The sequence below is a fragment of the Gracilinanus agilis genome, chromosome 6 (assembly GCF_016433145.1).
Source record: "Gracilinanus agilis isolate LMUSP501 chromosome 6, AgileGrace, whole genome shotgun sequence".
In the NCBI taxonomy this organism is placed as follows: Eukaryota; Metazoa; Chordata; class Mammalia; order Didelphimorphia; family Didelphidae; genus Gracilinanus; species Gracilinanus agilis.
Window position 1 is genome coordinate 175,952,603 of NC_058135.1, and position 13,173 is coordinate 175,965,775.

The 13,173-nt window shown below is 33.3% G+C and overlaps 1 protein-coding gene across 1 annotated transcript in view; it reads left to right on the top strand.

Moving 5' to 3' along the window:
- The window catches only part of PDS5A (PDS5 cohesin associated factor A), a 204,231-nt gene that overhangs the window by 142,168 nt on the left and 48,890 nt on the right, over positions 1-13,173 (top strand). Inside the window, exon 18 of the mRNA XM_044680438.1 lies at positions 5,932-6,092. Coding sequence (XP_044536373.1) covers positions 5,932-6,092 — 161 coding nt within the window. The remainder of the gene's footprint in view (positions 1-5,931; positions 6,093-13,173) is intronic.

Genomic DNA, 13,173 nt, shown 5'->3' on the forward strand with positions numbered 1-13,173 from the left:
TTGAGTCAAATTGAAAAGAATACAAAGCATTCTCTAATTGAAAAATGGTCAAAGGATATGAACATAGAGTTGTTAGGTGAAGAAACTAAAACCATATATAATCCTATGAAAAAATGCTCTAAATCTCTAATGATTAGAGAAATGCAAATTAAAACAACTCTAAGATACAATCTTATACCTATCAGGTCAGTTAATATGACCAAAAATGAAAATGATAAATGTTGGAGAGGATATAGGAAAATTGGGACACTAATACTGAATTGAATGAACTATTAACTGATTGGATAACCATTCTGGAAAGCAATCTGGAACTGTGCTGTAAGAGTTATAAAATTATGCAGGCACATTGACCCAATAATACCAGTAATGAATTTGATCAAAGATAGGGGAAAAGAACTTACTTGCACAAAAATATTTTTAGCAGCCCTTTTTGTAATGGCAAAGAACTGGAAACTGAGGAGATGTCCATTAATTGGGGAACGATTGAACAAGTTGTGATATAGTTGTAATGGAAAACTATTTTGCCATGAAAAATGACTCAACAGAATGACGTCAGAAAAATCTGGAAAGCTTTATGTGAAATGATGCAAAATGAAATGAGTAGAAACGGGATATACAGTAACAGAAATAATGTATGATGATCAACTAAAAAGGACTGCACTATTATTTGCAAAGCAAGATTCCAAAATAATCAAAAGAGACTCATAATAAAAAATGCTATCTGAAGCCGCAGAAGGAATTCTTGGAGTCTTATTGCAGATCAAAGCATGACATCTTTCACTTTATATCCTCCATATGTTTTTGTTGTGTGTGTGATATATGCCTTCTGACATGGCATGAAGAATATGGACATGTGTATTGCATGAAAGCACTGGTATAACCTGTATTTATCATCTTATGGTAGGAGAATTTGAATTGCAAAATGTCAGAAAAAAACATAATAAATTTTTTCCACATGTAATCTAATGTAATTTAAAAAAAGAAATCTATAAGCTAGAAAAAGAGACAATAATATTCCTTTACATTCACATACCATAATTTGTTCAGCCATCTCCAATTGGTGGACAACATTATATCTTTCCTTAACAGATTGGGTGATCTCTCAGAATTTATGAAGATTAAGATGTTTGTCTATAGATATAACAATTATTCAAATGATTGTGGTGTTTAGGTTTTACTTTTTAAGACTTTTTTCTCAATAGAAAATATCTCCATCTTCAGCATATCTTTGTATGGCATGACCTACAGCCCGTTCATTATCCTGACTGTCCTCCTGGACTTAATACGACTTGTTGCTGACCTTCCCAAACTATAGTATCCACATTGTAGATGAGGCCCTACCAAGAACAAGTATAGCAGGACCCCTTGTTCCCTATATACCTCCTTCACTTAATGCAATCAAATAGAAAATTACTTTTTTTTTTCATATTCTATTGAGTTATGGTGAATTTGTAGTTCACTAAGCCCCTCCTCTGCAGATATTTTTTATATAGACTTGTATTACCATACCTTCTTCATTCAGTATTTTTCAAATACCTTCTTTTTTTAAATTAATTTTAATGTTAAATGTTACTTTTAATAATCAAAAATGTATTTTTTTTTATTCTTCATTCTGCTGTTAGTGGAAAGGAAAAACAAAAACCTTGTAATGAAAACGTGTATTCCAACAAAATATTCACATTTGTCATTACCATATAAAGATAGATAGATGGATGGATAGATGGATAGATAGATGGATGGATGGATGGATGGATGGATGCAGATACCATTCTGAACCCTGATAAACTCCATGTTAGGAAATCTTTAGTATTGCTTATTATTGGTCATATGGTGTTATATATAGTTTTGATTATTGTGCTGATTAGAGCTCTTGAGTTAATTGAAATAACTGCAAATAAACCTTAAACCTTATTTTATTCAACCCTACATTCTAACTTGCTTTAAGATTTTATTTTATTTTATTGAACATGATGACATTGTCAGTAAACATTTTAGGTACATCCTCTCAGTTTTGTGTCACTTTCAAAAGTAAAAGATAGACTTTCTTTGCCTTTACTTAAGACATTATCAAAAAAGTAAAGAAGCATAGGGGCCAGCAATAATTCCTAGGGCCTTCCACTAAAACTCCTTCCAAATCAATATCAAACCATTAATGTCTGACTACTCTTTGGTTAGGGTCATTGAAACCAGTGTCATTTTGCAGGATGATTTTAGGAAATATTACAAGAGGTTAGCAAGATTTGATACTGTCATTAGTAGAAAGATTATGGAGAGTAATGACTAAAAGTATAGATGGAAGGTCTAAAAGCAAATGATTTCATAAGAACACCCAACTTTTATAAAGTGCCTACTTTTTACTGAATACTGATTTTGACCCTAAGCATCATAAACTTGTTCATATAACACAAAATCATTGCTTAGTTGGTGAAATTTATTCTTTTTTTTTAAATTTTTAAATATTTTATACATTTATAAAGATTTGGCCTTATTAAGAGTCTCTTAGATAATGAAGTTAGTCAACTAATGCCATGTTGGGTCACTTGGCAATGGGGGAAGAGAAAATCCCAGTATATGGAAGACCCATTTCTTGTCCTGATTGAGGAGACAGGACGTGTGCCCCTTTTTTCATAGAACTAGGAAGTGTACTATCTGATCGTGGGCTGCTTCAGCCTGCTTGCAGAGCTGGCAACTGGAAAAGTTCAAGTAACTGATTCTCTCTGGCCTTCTTTTTGCTATTTAATAAATAATTGTAGAGTTAAAATGAATAAATAAATAAATATGGCCTTGTTTTATTTCTAACTTCAAATTTTAATATTCATTAAACACCTACCATTGTGAAAAGTATCTTGAAAGGCACAGAGATGAATATGTTGTTCCTTGTCCTCTAGAAGGTTGTCCCCTCGTAGAGATGATCGTTTGTACGGACTATTTTTTAATTTCATCACTTCTACATTTGTAGGAACAAGATGTAGATGTATAATCTAGACAATAAAACATAATTTGTGGTGAACATGTACTGGAACCTATGAAGAAAACCTATGAATTAATTTACATGGTATTAGCAGACACCATTGTATAGCAAGGAGATAATTGAATATGCTCTAAGATATTAAATTCATGAGACAGATTAAATGTTTAATTTTTTTCCTTTGGGCAAGGAAAAAAATTATTTTTGAGGCAGCAGAAATGCAGCAGTAACAGTTTGCTGACAGGTGTCCTAGAGAATAACAGAAAAACAAGTGTTTAGACTTCACTGTGTTTCAGCATCATTCAGTTCTCTGTCAATGTCAGCCAATTCTCAAAAGGTTATTATGACTTGTAAAATACCAGAGCTCAAGTTGATAGACTTTCAAGACTTTTTAGGTAAATCAGATAGTTGAAGTTTTTACATCAATGACTCTGTAAAAGTTCCCACACTTACTTTTCTTTTCCAGATAGCTTGATATTTAGGCTTGTTCGGAAGGGACCACCTGTTCCCCTATCTTCTCTTCATTGCACATTGACTCTCAACAGGAATGACAAGTAATTAACTCCTCCCAGGGCTATTTGTGGTGAGATGACAATTGGGAATCTGAAAAGCTTTTTAATCTTTATTAAAAGTGTTTCCTGGTTCACAATATACCAGATTAGTTGCTAAGAAAGTTATGCTCACTTTCCTTTAGGATTTTATAATATGTTTGGGAAGATAATTATGTAATGCCTAGAGCAGATCAGGCAGAATTGGATTAAATAATCTTACAATCCATTATAAACCATAGCTTCAGTGACAATACTTATGTAAGAGTAAAATTGTTTGAAATAACTTTAATTACAAATTTTTTTTCCTTTTTTTAGTATGGGAAAGCTGATATTAGAAAGGGAAACTATTTCTTTCAGGTAGCCAGGTGGCTCAGTGTATAGAGAATTCAGATCTGGCCTCAGACATTTCCTAAGCCATGTGACCCCGGGCAAGTCACTTAACCCCAATTACGTACTCTTCTGCCTTGGAAGTAATACTTAGTATTAATTCTAAGATGGAAGGTAAGAGTTTTAAATGAATAATAATAGTATTTATATTCAGAATTCTCATCTGTAGTTGATATGGGATCTATCATTTTAGCAGTGCCTTTATGGCTTATTAAAGCATAAGAATAGATATCAATCTAAACTTTGGAATTATTAAAATTATTTTTAGTGCTTAAAACGTTAAAACTTTTCTGTGACTTCTTAATTTCCTTCAGGATTCTTTATCCATTCATTCTTGTATGGTTGAATTCCATGTGTACTCTAATCTTGTTCTGCTTTTTTCACTTTACATTTATCACTTCATGAAGGAATTTCCAACTTTTTTTATAATCTTCCTACTCAATAATCTTAATTGTGTTATAACTATTACAGTACAATAAGATACAACAATTCTTTATACTGTTCTCTTATTGTTAGGACATTTTGATTACTTGCAGGTTTTTTAAATTTACTCTTACTGGTGCTGTAAAAATATTTGAACAAATCCCAGAAAAAAATTGTCCACAGAAATAACTACTTCTCTATCAGTAACTCCAAGCTATAAAGACTTGCTTGGGTCAGAAGGTCTCTATGTAGCAGGTTACACTTTCATTTTTTGTTTCTTTAACACTTTCAGGCAACAAAGAAATTATTTGGTCAAAGATAGGATTACATAACTTCGCAATTCTATTGTTGCAGTTTCAGAATTGAAGTTTTATTGCTTTTATCCATTTTTGCAATTTAGTGAATGTGAGGTGGTAACTCAGAGTTGTTTGACTTAGCATCATTTTGATTATTTGTGAGGCTCAATATCTCATGTTAACGATTTGTTTCTGTTTTTGGAAATTATCAGTTCCTCTCTTTTGATGCCTTATGTGGGTGATATTTTTGTAGATTTTTAAAATAGTTCCTTGGGGATTTTAGATGTAATTTTTCTTTTAATTGTGTTGATTTTGTGCAAAATTTAAAATTTTCATATACTTCATCAAATCTGTTTGCTGAAATGGGAGGGTTAGGACTTGTTGAAATACTCTATAGCTGAGATGAATCCATTATTCCATTTTCTATTTTTCATAGTTTCTTTTTAAAGTATGCTTACTTGTTTCATTCCACTGAAATCCACTGATGCATCTACTATAAAAATTGGACCTAAGTTTCACTTCTTGCCCAAATACTAATCGGTTTCCTGAAATTCCTTTGTTAAATATTCTTTTCCCAAATTTATTGTCTGTAGGTTTTTCAAACACTATTTTTTAGGTGTATATAGCTAATTAGATGTCCAATGGCATTGTATCTTTCTTGAATTAAAATATTTTAAAACTCAATATCAGATTGAGTTAAAGGTAACTGGCACATAAGTCGTGCTTTAATATCTGCAAAGTACTTTAAGCACATAAAAACATCTGTATTTCAAAAGAATCCTGGGAGGGTGGTTCTGCTGATTTCATCCTCACTTGACAGATCAATCAACTAAGGTGAAGGAAATCTGAATTACTTACCTATGACCACTCAACTAGTATGCATCAAGAGGCAGTATATAAACTCATTTCATGTCCAGCACTCTGTCCACTACATGAGTTCTTTATTTTGGTGGTGATGGCAATGGTATTGGTGATAAAGAAATATTTCTTAAATGCTTATTATGTTCCAGGCAAGCATTATGTTAAGCACTAGAGACACAAATATGAAAATCAAAAAGTTATTTAATTCATTAAAGTCTCTTCACTGCAGGCAAAAAATAGTACTGTCCTATATCTTTACCTGCTTTGTATATGAAACATTTGAGAGGTTATGTCAAAATGTCCCTACTTGTGTTACTTGAATTTCAGTATTGTTAAAAGTACTGCTAAAAATTAAACAGATTGTTTTGTTTTTATCTACTGTAGAATACATTTTTTCCTGGATTATTATTGTCCATGCTTATAAAATATTATGTTTATCCCACAGGTTCTATCTTTCACACATCCTACCTCGTTTCACTCAGCAGAGACATATGAGTCCCTGCTGCAGTGCCTCAGAATGGAAGATGACAAAGTAGCAGAAGCCGCCATACAGATTTTTAGGAATACGGGACACAAAATAGAAACAGACCTTCCACAAATAAGATCGTGAGTTGCTTTCTTTATATGGAATCCTAATGCTTTGCTGCTAATATATGATTGAATCATTATTTTATTGATTTTATTCTCCTATTTTTCTATATATGGAGGTGTGTACAATTTTAACTTCAGTTATTTAGCAGATTTCTTTCCTTTCTTTTGCTATTTTATGGTCATTTATCATTTTTATTAAATGTTAACTATTCAGAAGAAATGAGTTAAAAAGTTTTTACAAATGAGACTTTTTAATTTGTCTATATCATCTCTATTCTTCATTGTCATACACATAAGACATAACACCAATTGCATTCTTATTTTAGAAATAAAGGAGAAAAGATTATAATAATAGTTTCTTAAGAATTGCATAAAAATTATTCTATTGTTGAGGGATTTTACTTTCATATCAAGGCAGCTAGGTAACAGTTTATAGAGTGTCAGGCCTAGAGTTAGGAGAACCTGGTTTCTAATCTGGCCTCAAGGCATTTCCTAGTTGTGTGACCCTGAGCAAGTCTCTTAACCCCATCTGCCTAGTTCTTGCTGCTCTTCTGTCTTAGAAATAATACTAAAACAGAAAGTAAAGATTAAAAAGAAAAGAAAAGCATCAAATGCCCATATCCTCCCTCTCAGCATTTCTAAAAATAATCATGTTTTGTGAATAGCAAGTTTCTCATATTTACATTGTGCTATTGACTTTTTCAAATTGCTTTCTCTAAAATAATTCTGTGTGATCATAGCATACATTTTTTAATTTATTAAAGTAACTATATCATTTATTAAAGTAACTGCATCATTCCAATCATATCATTACAAAAACACCACACCATTACTACTCTTACTACTACTACAACTGCTTCTTCTTTTTTTTAATATAATTTTTATTTTTTATCATGGTTACATGATTCATGTTCTTACTTTCCCCTTCACCCCCCAACACTCCCCACCTTGTTCCCCCCATAGCTTGTGCACATTTCCACTGGTTTTAACATGTGTCATCAATCAAGACTTATTTCCAAATTGTTGATCATTGCTTTGGTGTAGTAGTTTTGAGTCTACATCCCCAATCATGTCTGCCTCAACCCATGCCTCAACTCAAGCAGTTGTTTTTCTTCTGTTTCCACTCCTGCAGTTCTTCCTCTGAATGTGGGTAGCGTTCTTTTCCATAAATCCCTCAGAACTGTCCTGGGTCTTTGCATTGCTTGCTAGTACAGAAGTCCATTACATTCTATTTTACCACAGTGTATTGGTCTCTGGGTACAATGTTTTTCTGCCTCTGCTCCTTTTAAATCTGCATGAGTTCCTGGAGGTCTTTCCAGTTCACATGGAATTCCTCCAGTTTATTATTCCTTTGAGCACAATAGTATTCCATCAGCAGCATATACCACAGTTTGTTCAGCCATTCCCCAATAGAAGGACATAACCTCGTTTTCCAGTTTTTTACCACCACAAAAAGTGCGTCTAGAAATATTTTCGTACAAGTCTGTTTTTCTATGATCTCTTTGGGGTACTAACCCAACAAGGGTATGGCTGGATCAAAGGGCAGTCATGCTTTTATAGCCCTTTGAGCATAGTTCCAAATTTTTATCCAGTATGCTTGGATCAGTTCACAACTCCACCAACAATGCATTAATGTCCCAATTTTGCCACATCCCCTCCAACATTCATTACTCTCCCCTTCTTTCATTTTAGCCATTCTGCTAGGTGTAAGGTGATACCTCAGAGTTGTTTTGATTTGCATTTCTCTAATCATTAGAGATTTAGAACACTTTCTCATGTGCTTATTGATAGTTTTGAATTCTTTACCTGAAAATTGCCTATTCATGTCTCTTGCCCATTTATAAATTGGGGAATGGCTTGATTTTTTATACAATTGATTTAACTCCTTGTATATTTGAATAATTATACCCTTGTCAAAGTTTTTTGTTATGAAGATTTTTTCCCAATTTGTTGTTTCCCTTCTGATCTTGGCTACATTGTTTTGGTTTGTACAAAAGCTTTTTAATTTAGTATAATCAAAATCATTTATTTTATATTCGTAATTTTCTGTAACTCTTGGTTGGTTTTAAAATCTTTCCTTTCCCAGAGATCTGACAAGTATACTATTCCGTGTTCACTTTATTTATAGTTTCCCTCTTTATATTCAGGTCATTCACCCATTCTTAATTTATCTTAGTATAGGGTATGAGATGTTGATCTAAACCTAATCTCTCCCATATTGTTTTCCAATTTTCCTAACAGTTTTTGTCAAATAGTGGATTCATGTCCCAAAAGTTGGGCTATTTGGGTTTATCATACACTGTCTTGCTGATGTCATTTACCCCAAGTCTATTCCACTGATCCTCCCTTCTGTCTCTTAGCCAGTACCATATCATTTTGATGACTGCTGCTTTATAGTATAGTTTAATATCTGGTACTGCTAGGCCACCTTCCTTGACATTTTTTTTTTCATTATTTCCCTTGATATTCTTGATCTTTTGTTATTCCAAATGAACTTTGTTATAGTTTTTTCTAATTCAGTAAAGAAGTTTTTTGGTAGTTTGATAGGTATGGAACTAAATAGGTGAATTAATTTGGGTAGAATGGTCATTTTTATTATGTTAGCTTGTCCTACCTATGAGCAATCAATGTTCTTCCAATTGTTTAGATCTAGTTTTAATTGTTTGGAAAGTGTTTTGTAGTTGTGTTCATATAATTCTTGTGTTTGTTTTAGTAGTTAGATTCCTAAGTATTTTATATTGTCTAGCATGATTTTAAATGGTGTTTCTCTTTCTACCTCTTGCTGCTGGGATGTGTTGGAAATATATAGAAATGCTAATGATTTATGTGCATTTATTTTGTATCCTGCAACTTTGTTAAAGTTGTTGATTGTTTCTACTAGCTTTTTAGTTGATTCTCTAGGATTTTTTAAGTATTATACCATCATATCATCTGCAAAGAGTGATAGCTTAGTCTCCTCCTTGTCTATTTTAATGCCTTCAATTTCTTTTTCTTCTCTAATTGCTACTGCTAGTGTTTCTAGTACAATGTTAAATAATAGAGGTGATAATGGGCATCCTTGTTTCACACCTGATCTTACTGGGAAGGCTTCTAATTTATCCCCATTGCATATAATGCTTGTTGATGGTTTTAGATATATGCTGTTTTATTATTTTTAGGAAAGGTCCTTCTATTCCTATACTTTTCAGTGTTTTCAATAGGAATGGGTGCTATATTTTGTCAAAGGCTTTTTCAGCATCTATTGAGATAATCATGTGATTTTTGTTTGTTACCTTGTTGTTATGGTCAATTATGTGGATGGTTTTCCTAATGTTGAACCACCCTTGCATTCATGGTATAAATCCTACCTGATCTTGGTGGATAATCCTCTTAATCACTTGCTGGAGTCTTTTTGCTAGTATTCTATTTAAGATTTTTGCGTCCATGTTCATTAGGGAGCTTGGTCTGTAGTTTTCTTTCTGTTTTTAATCTACCTGGCTTTGGAATCAGTACCATATTTGTGTCATAAAAGTAATTTGGTAGGACTCTTTCTTTGCTTATTGTATCAAATAATTTATATAGTATTGGGATTAGTTGCTCTTTGAATGTTTGATAAAATTCATTTGTGAATCCATCAGAGCCTGGCGATTTTTTCTTAGGAAGTTCTTTGATGGCTTGCTCAATTTCTTTTTCCGATATGGGATTGTTTAGGTGTTCTATATCTTATGCTGTTAATCTAGGCAATTTATATTTTTGTATATATTCATCCATATCACCGAGATTGCTATATTTAATTGCCATATAACTGGGGAAAATAGTTTTTAATGATTGCCTTAATTTTCTCTTCATTAGAGGTGAGGTGGACTCCCTTTTCATCTTTGATACTGTCAATTTGGTTTTATTCTTTCCTTTTTTTATTAGATTGACCAGTACTTTGTCTATTTTATCTGTTTTTTCAAAATACCAGCTTCTAGTCTTATTTATTAATTCAATAGTTCTTTTACTTTCAATTTACTAATTTTTCCCTTGATTTTTAGTATTTCTAATTTAGTTTTCATCTGGGGATCTTTAATTTGCTCGCTTTCTAGTTTTTTAAGTTGCATGCTCAATCCATTAATATCTTCCCTCCCTAATTTGTTAATATATGCACTCAAGTATATTTATTTCCCCCTGAGTACTGCCTTAGCTGCATCCCACAGACTTTGGTAGGATGTCTCATCATTGTCATTCTCTTTAATGAAATTGTTGATTGTTTCTATGATTTCTTCTTTGAGTAGCTGGTTTTGGAGAATCATATTATTTAATTTCCAATTAGTTTTTGATTTGCCTGTCCAGGTGTCCTTACTAATTGTTATTTTTATTACATTATGATCTGAGAAGGTTATATTTATTATTTCTGCTCTTTTGCATTTCTTTATGGTTTATATGCCCTATTACATGGTCAATCTTTGTGAATGTACCATGTGCAGCTGAAAAGAAGGTGTATTCCTTTTTGTCCCTATTTATTTTTCTCCAAATATCCATTAAATCTAATTTTTCTAGGACTTCATTCACCTCTCTTATCTTTTTCTTATTTATTTTTTGGTTTGATTTATCTAGATCTGAAAGTGGAATATTTAGATCTCCCACTAGTATGGTTTTACTATCTATTTCCTTCTTAAGCTCTGTCAGTTTCTCCGTTAGGAATTTGGATGCTATGCCATTTGATCTATACATATTGAGCACTGTTATTTCCTCATTGTCTATACTGCCTTTTATCAGGATGTAATAACCTTCCCTGTCTTTTTTAATCATATCTATTTTTACTTTGGCTTTGTCAGAAATCATGATCTCCACTCCTGCCTTCTTTTTCTCGTTCGAAGCCCAAAATATTTTGCTCCAGCCCTTTACCTTAAATCTGTGTAAACATGCCTCATATGTGTTTCTTGTAGACAACATATGGTAGGCTTTTGGTTTCTAATCCACTCTGCTATTTGCTTCTGTTTTATGGGGGAGTTCATCCCATTCACATTCAGAGTTATAATTATCAGTTGTGTATTCCCCAACATTTTGGTATCCTCCCCTAGTTCTACCCTTTCTTCTTAGGCTATTTCCTTTTAAACCAGTGATTTGTTTTAAACCAGTAACCCTTTTCCCCTCCCTTGATTTACTACCCTTTCTACCCCCTTCCTTGTTATTCCCCTCTTTTTATTTTTAAGGCCTAATGAATTCCTTCCCTCTTCTCCTCCCCTCCCTTTTTTGATCTCCCCACTCCCCTGCTCCCCTTGGTTTATCCCTTCTGACTTTCTCAGTAGGGTTAGATAGAGTTTTATATCCCAATGGATATGGCTATTCTTCTCTCTCAGGATTAATTCCACTGAGAGTAAGGTTTAAATATTACCTCTTAATGCTCTCTTCCTCTCCTTCTTATAATAGTATTTGTCCCCTCCCCTTCCCATGCCCTCTTTGTGTGTAATAGAATATCCTATTTTTCTTATTCATTCAAATTTCTCTTGGTGCCATCTACTATTCACCTCCCTCTTTCCCTCCCACCTCCATATCATCTTAGACTATTTAGTACTCCAACCTCTCTCTGTGAAAAATTCTGCTAATTACTATAGTAGTGAATAGAGTGAGTTTTCTTTCTTTCCCCTCTGTTTCTTATTTACCGTTTCATGTCTCTCTTGGTTTTTGTGGTAGGATATCGAACTTTCCATTTAGTTCTGGTCTTTCCTGTGCAAATACTTGGAAACTTCTATCTTGTTGGATGCCCATACTTTCCCCTGGAAGTATATAGTCAATTTGGATGGGTAGGTGGTCCTTGGTTGTAGACCCAGTTCTCTTGCCTTTCTGAATATCATATTCCAAACCTTGTGGTCTTTTAGTGTGGAGGCTGCCAGATCCTGTGTGATCCTGATTGGTGCTCCTTGATATCTGAATCATTAGGGGATAACTGTGATGATGTAAAAAAAGAAGACATGAATACAATTTTTTTTTAAAGTTTAAAAAAGAAGTTTATTTTGTAACCTAGAAACAATAATTAGCCTGGTATTTAAAGGAATAATGTGCTAAAAGATACTGGCTTCTCCTACTAGACCTTGAAGGATTTTGCAGAAGAATAGGTCGATAGTCAGTGATTAAAGGAGTAAGCCCTTTTGTTTCTTCTGTTTGAGGAAATGCCTCATAGTGTAAGTAGAAATACCCAAGGAAGCATGGAGGTAAAGAAAGATCAGAAATGGAGGGTAGTCCTCAACTTCCTATACTTGCAGTAGCCATTCACACTTCCAACCTAGTGCAGGCCACTAATTCCCAAGAGCTAGTACTAACAGCTTTAAACTAACATCAGATTTGGCACATCACCTGCTGGGGTGAAAACTGGCATTTCTAAAACAGAGGAGGAAGGACACAGAAGGTTTTTTAAACAGCTGTCACTAGGATACAAAGCAAGTTATTCTTCATATCCAAAGTAACATTTTTAGCTGCTTCTTTCAGGACTTAGCATGCTAGTAAGGAAAATTTTGGGTAGAACTCTGGGGTCCATGCTTCAGGGGAGCTCATAAGTTTTATAGGGAGGGAGAGAAACTCAGGTGTTTTCTCTTTGATCTCTTATATATATCAAATTATTCAGGGAGAGGGAGTTTCAGTCTTTACAGAATACTGGTAGAACAGATGTGAGGGGTACTTGGGTAGTAAGTAGTAGGTGGTATAAATAGGATGTTGTTTTCTTGTCCCTGCAACAAGATGATTATACTAAATAACATATTATCCTGCATTCTAGGTGTTTTATTACAGTCTTCTTTTTTACATTGGATTTCAGCACCTATTGACCAGTTTTGTTCTGTCCTTTCCAGTCTGAAGATAATTCTCTTTGGCAGAGGAAACAGAAACAAAATAAAGCTCATGTTATACCTTCTCTCTTTCCTTGCTTATCATTCTTTGGCTTTCATCTAAGTAGTAATCCTGTACCTATTTTTATTTTCTCTCACTGTAGCTTTAAAAAGCACTACTTATTATTGAAAGAATCCTTCATAGTTCTTTTTGAGATTGAGTAATCCTTAAGTCTTCTAAGACTCTCAGCTTTATTCATTTTACTTTATCTGCTTTTGTTATCATTAAGTTCATTAGAATTCATTCTTCA